Source organism: Primulina eburnea, chromosome 4, assembly GCF_022965805.1.
Source record: "Primulina eburnea isolate SZY01 chromosome 4, ASM2296580v1, whole genome shotgun sequence".
Lineage (NCBI taxonomy): Eukaryota > Viridiplantae > Streptophyta > Magnoliopsida > Lamiales > Gesneriaceae > Primulina > Primulina eburnea.
The window spans coordinates 1,956,422-1,962,421 of NC_133104.1; the positions used below are offsets into that span (position 1 = coordinate 1,956,422).

Genomic DNA, 6,000 nt, shown 5'->3' on the forward strand with positions numbered 1-6,000 from the left:
GTGTTTGTGCGCTTTAATTTAAGGGCCTTTCAAGTATGAATCCGAATATGAAAATAAGTTTGGAGGTACTGTAGTAAAGAAAAATTGATGATAACAGATAAAGTTTATAGGTTTTCGAAACTGGTCTCTATATTTATCCATCCTAAAATTTTGACATTTTGGTGGGAAAAGCACGACACGTAACCGGCTGTCCTTTTTTTTTAAATTTAAAACATTAATAGATACTTTTCTAGATTGTATTTGTGCGGATTTTTATGCCAATGTTGCTATTGGTCAATTTTAGTCAATCTTGTGTGGTCCTCCACATTTTGTTTCTGTTAAGCGTAACTTGGGAAATTTCAAAGGCGTTCATTTTATTTTGATAATCAACTTTGGCAATTAAAATTTAGGCAGATGTCGTCTCAAGTCATTATCATGTACAAACAAATAGTTCAATTATCATTAAATTAATAAAAATAATAATATAAAATGTGTTCGATGTAGTCTTATTTAAGATAAATTAATAATTTTTTTAAATTAACAAAATTATAAACTTTTTGAGAACCCTTGTATAAATCCACATACCCAAATATCAAAAACGAACAACTATCCAAAATTACAAATATAGCTAGGTTAATTTAGCAAAATATGATTATGTTTTGAGCTGCGATAAAAATTGGTGAAGAATTATTGTTATGATTTTTTTTTAAAACAAAGAACATCACTCATTTAATTTATGTACAATGAATTTTAATTTTTTCTTTAAAATAATAAGTAATTAAGTTATCGATTACCTCTATGAATGAATAAATTACACACACACACACACATATATATATATATATATAGTCTTGTTCTTGGTAAGAGAGCTATTAGAACATAGTGTTTTAGTTATTATACGATTTAAAATATTAAAGTTGAATTATTATCATCTATAATTTTTTTATGAAACGACAAAAATTGGATCTTACATAACTAGAATCCAAACTCCAGGTACTTGATTATGCAAAAGAGTTGAAATGATAACTGATAAGTTAATTGATTCGATTGGATTTCAATAAATAAATTGCCAATTTCATCCTTGTTAAAATCCTCGAGGTCTCGTTCCAATTAATCGTTCTTTATGACGTTAGAAATCTTATGCAGCTATCTCAAGTTATTGCTACTTTTGTAGCATTCACGTTCCTAGACAACTCACATAATTTTGATGTTGATATGAGCCGCTCAACAAACTCTGACTTCGTCCTAATTTCCTTCCACTTGGGATATCGTCTATATTACACACTCTCAGCAGTTACTCGCTATCAATGAACCTGTGCGCTTAAGCTGTTGTCGTGTAATTTTTGGTCTCCTAAATTTTTCACTATTGCTCTATTTTGTCTTTATATGAGAGAAATTTCGCCCATTGATCCATTAAAATAATTTTTTTTTGGATAGAAAAATTATTCACTCAGTATAGATTTAGATTTAGAATTATTTTTGATAATTCAACTCTCACGATTAATTCTTTGAGATATCCATTCCTCGGCTCCACGAGAAAATTCCAAACTTTGACCAAACGGGCCCGTAGTTGCTAGGTACCTTCGTCGAGGACCGCGTAAGCCACACAAAAATTTGCATTCCCACTCCTGATCACATTATTTTGTGTTTATATATATATATATATATATATATATATATATTAGTATGATATACTATTGTTTTTAAAAATAAATAAATAAATTACTTCGTTCGTAAGAAATGACCCCACGCGTCCTTCGGCATGTAATAATACGTGTATCATATATAAAGCCTCCAAATTTTGTTTAAGCCGCAGTAGTCTTCTTCCCTTCGTCACTAGCAAAAGGTGCAAATCGGCGAATGCTTGTTTGTACTCACTGTAATACCCTACTTGGCAACAGCTAAACACTCCAAGTTCTTGAAAGAACAGTGTAGTTCTTGCTCAAGAAAATATATTACTCATGGGCATAAGAAGAAAGTTGGATTCTTTAATGAGAAAAGGTTTCAAGACTTCGGAATTCAAGGGGACTGTGAATTTAGCGATTTCTAGATTGGCAGTGTTAAAGAACCAGCGCCAAGCTAGGGGCAACGTCGCACGCTCCGACGTCGTTGAATTCCTTAACCTCGGCTACCATGAAAGGGCTCTTCTAAGGGTAATATATTTATTTGTCGTCTACTATTTATGTGAAATTACTGTTAATTTCTCGTGTTTTCGTGCTCAAAATTTTAAAATACAATGAGTTGATAGATTTTTTTCCATAGGCTTTTTTTAGAAATCTTGTTATTTTACGGGTAGTTTATGAAGTTAACCAACCATTACTGTACACTATCTTGCTCATGCTTGCAAATAGCATTATTTTTTTGTTGTCTTCCCATGCTCTTGATTGTAGTTCGGTAACTTAATAGTTTATGGAATTGATCTTTGTTTGTGTGACTTTTAAAGCCGTTTCTGCCTAATGCTCATTCAGCATCTACACTTGATTCTTGGAATCTTTTGGGACGTGTGGTTTATGGATATCTTATAGTATTGTTCGTGTATTGGTATGCATGCATGCAGGTTGAGCAAGTGATCAAGGAGCAAAACATGTTGGATGTGTATATCCTGTTGGAAGGATACTGTCATTTGTTGATGGAGAGAGTCAGCCTCATCGAACAAGAAAAGTTGGTTTTCTTCTCTCATATGTTCTCTTAATTTCTTAATAGTAAATTCAGAATTTTGTTGCTAGAAATCAAATTTTCTTTCCCAAACCACAGTTCATATATCAAGCTTTGTCGTTTCATGCAGAGAATGTCCTGATGAACTTGTCGAAGCTGCATCAAGCTTGATCTATGCTGCTTCAAGATGTGGTGATTTTCCAGAACTTCAACAAATTCGCAAGATTTTCGCCTCTCATTTTGGGAAGGATTTTGTGGCTCGGGCAGTGGAATTACGCAACAAGTGTGGTGTTAATCCCAAGGTACATATTTACTAAATATATAGTAGATCTTTACCTAGATCTCTCTTTTCTATGGACCCTTAATTCAAAAGTTTGAGTTCTTTCTATATCGAGACCATTACTACCACTTTAGCGTGATCTAATGACGATCAATGCTCAAAACTGTCAAACATGAGCCCACATGTTTGAACCAATGATAACAATTGGATCTATCATATATTAATCAATTTAAAATTATATTTAGTACCTAATTTGTTTATTGCACAGATAATACAGAAGCTTTCTACAAAAATCCCAACCTTGGAGAGTAAAATGAAGGTGCTTCAAGATATTGCTACAGATAACAACATTGTTATGCCAAATGAGACGAATGCTCCACCTATCGTACCGGTACGAAAATCTTCCAACCTTACAGCTTAATCATTCGCTCTAAATTTTCACATGTAACATATTTACAAACTCTGGGAAAATAGTTTTTTATCCACTAACTTTTTAATTTTTTTAGTAATTTGGTCTTAAATTTTTTGGTATGTTAAGTTTTAATTTGGACCATTTTAGTGAAATTACTGATGTGATGCTGAAATATGATGCTAACGACAATGAGAAATGACCTCGCCTAAACATTTGGACCAAAATAGTTGAAAATTAAAAATTAGTATGCCGAAACAAAATTTTAAGAATTTAATGGACCAAAACAAAACAAAAAATCAAACAAGTAAATGGATCAACATTTTTCTAAAACATTATACATTGCTAACTCCAGCAATTTTCTTTTCATCTTGTTGCCTATCAATGCATGTCCCAAAAGTCTTTTGAGTTCAAATCCCATATTTATGGGTAGCAGTCATATTAGATGTCCCAAAAAAACAAGGGATCAATTGGCAATGTTAATCTGAATTTTCTGAATCTGTCACCTCATCAGGAAGAAGAAGAAGATTCAAGAAAAGGAAATCAGCAAAATAACTCAAAAAGGCATGATGATGTAGAAGAAGCAGTGGATTTCACAGAATCTCAAAAATTCAAGGTAAAATACAGAGATGTTGCTCATGCAGCTCAAGCGGCCTTCGAATCCGCAGCATACGCCGCGGCTGCCGCCAGAGCGGCTGTGAAGCTCTCTCGATCTGAATCAACCGATCCTGACGACCCAGATCCTCCAAATCATCAGCCAAGAAAAATATCGTCGGCGACATTTGATCCTAAGCGAGATGATGAAAAGGATTCATTAGAAGATGAACTGGAATTTGGAAAAGTTCACCCCGTTCAAAGCCATGATCGGGTTCCGGAAACTGAGAACAAAACAGGTTCCAAAAGTTCCTTGTCTGGAACAACTGCGGATTTAGCAGCTGACAACATTAAGGAAATGGAAACCTCGTCTGAAGAGGAAAATATTGATTCCAAGCCACTGGAAAGAGAGGTAGTTTTTTATCAAAGTGACGATGAAAACGACGAATTTACTAAAGGGGGTGGCAATAATTCAACTGTAAAGTATTATCCTTTACTTGTCGGAGCTAAATTTAAAACTGAGCCCGAGTTTGAGCTTCAAAATCCGTCAGCATTTGTGACGAGAAACGAGAGTACTTCAGAACCTCTGAACATCAACCGGAGGCCGATTTCTGTGAGGACTAAATGGAGACAGTGAATGTGATAAAAGTTCTCTTACGAGAGTTTACGACTGCGCGCTCAAGCTTTGAATATGAATATGTTAGTAATCATGGCGGATTGTTTCGTGTGTTGTGAGAATATCAAGGATCCTCACTTGAATGAGTTCAAGTGAGATTTATGGGATAAAAATTGTTTTATTATTAAAATTTTTGAGTTGGATTATTTAAATAATAATATGTTTATTTGATTGATTAAATTTGGAATAAAATGACAATTTATCTTCTTTAATAGTTAATAAATATATATTTAAAAAATTATAAAGGTAATATTGTAATTTTACATAATTTGCAACAAGCATTTGATGAATTTGATTTTTTTATATATTTTTGGATATGAAGTTTGATGCAATTAGAAAATATGTAATGTGATTATTATATGAAGTACTTAAAATAAAATGCAAAGATGTATATAAAGTGCAAATAAAAAATGAAATAATTATTTGTTTTTGAATGATTAATTGAAGTATAAAATGATAAGTAGAGTAAATATTTATCAAATTATAGGAAAAATTGTCAAAATATTGTCTAAAAATCGACATATTTTAGGTTTTGATGTGTCTTGATATTGTAAGTCATATTTCGCACATAGCATTTTGTTTGTTGTGTCGACCATTGACTGCCACCGGGCCACCAGCCGCGTGTATCAAATTGAGAGATTTTTTTCCCGACCTCAATTGTTGATTTTTTTTTTTAATCTTGAATATTAGTTTAACAACTATATTTCCTTGTTAATTGTTTCAAAGATACGACTATTTCATGACTTTTTTTATTTTTTATTAAAAAAATATAACTCATTGGATGGCGGATGCTACTCGAATCCAAACTTGATTCAATAAAAGGCATGTTGTTCAGCACTTACAATTCCGACCCCCCCTTTTAACTCTATATATCCCAAAAGATATGAATCTTAAAACATCGAAGTACACAATACAATTCCCATGGAGTTCCATGGGAATCTTAAACAAGAAATGAATGAAAAACATGGCTACTTGTGGTAATTGATACCTGGAAAGAGCTCGGGTCATTTTTGGACTCGAGCGGAAAGAGAAAAATAAAACAAATCAAAATCCAATTTTCTGTAAAGAGTAGAGCATGAGTACAATTTGGACATGATACTTCAGCCCGACCATGGTACTTTCACTAGGGTTCAGATCACCCGAGCAGTATGAGTCATGACAGGACATGAGCAGTTGTCAGAGTACAGGATATGGGCAGTTGTCTAATCAGGAACAATGTCCATGCACCATAATCGAGGTCATATTCTCTCCTATAAATATCCAGGTTTGCTATTTTAAACGCACATTGCAATCTACTGCATTCAATAAAATCTCTCTTTACTTGGTGAACCTTCTACTGACATGAACGTCGGAGTGGTTAGGCCGGAAACCCTTCAAAAGCCCCCCCTGACATTATCTTGTTGGTTG

At 33.4% G+C, this 6,000-nt stretch overlaps 1 protein-coding gene across 1 annotated transcript; it reads left to right on the plus strand.

The window, feature by feature from the left end:
* The first annotated feature begins 1,732 nt into the window (after window positions 1-1,732).
* Window positions 1,733-4,767, plus strand: LOC140830546 (uncharacterized). Its single transcript, XM_073193907.1, has 5 exons — window positions 1,733-2,132; window positions 2,537-2,640; window positions 2,765-2,936; window positions 3,183-3,305; window positions 3,838-4,767. The coding sequence occupies exons 1-5, from the start codon at window positions 1,941-1,943 to the stop codon at window positions 4,552-4,554; spliced, it is 1,308 nt and encodes a 435-aa protein (XP_073050008.1). The 5' UTR covers window positions 1,733-1,940; the 3' UTR covers window positions 4,555-4,767.
* Window positions 4,768-6,000: the final 1,233 nt, after the last annotated feature.

Bases quoted from the DNA above. Each gene is read 5' to 3' on its own strand.
- LOC140830546 (XM_073193907.1), top strand. From the start codon at position 1,941: ATGGGCATAAGAAGAAAGTTGGATTCTTTAATGAGAAAAGGTTTCAAG. The intron at 2,641-2,764 runs GTTGGTTTTCTT...CGTTTCATGCAG, and splicing joins AGCCTCATCGAACAAGAAAA to AGAATGTCCTGATGAACTTG. The intron at 3,306-3,837 runs GTACGAAAATCT...TCACCTCATCAG, and splicing joins ATGCTCCACCTATCGTACCG to GAAGAAGAAGAAGATTCAAG.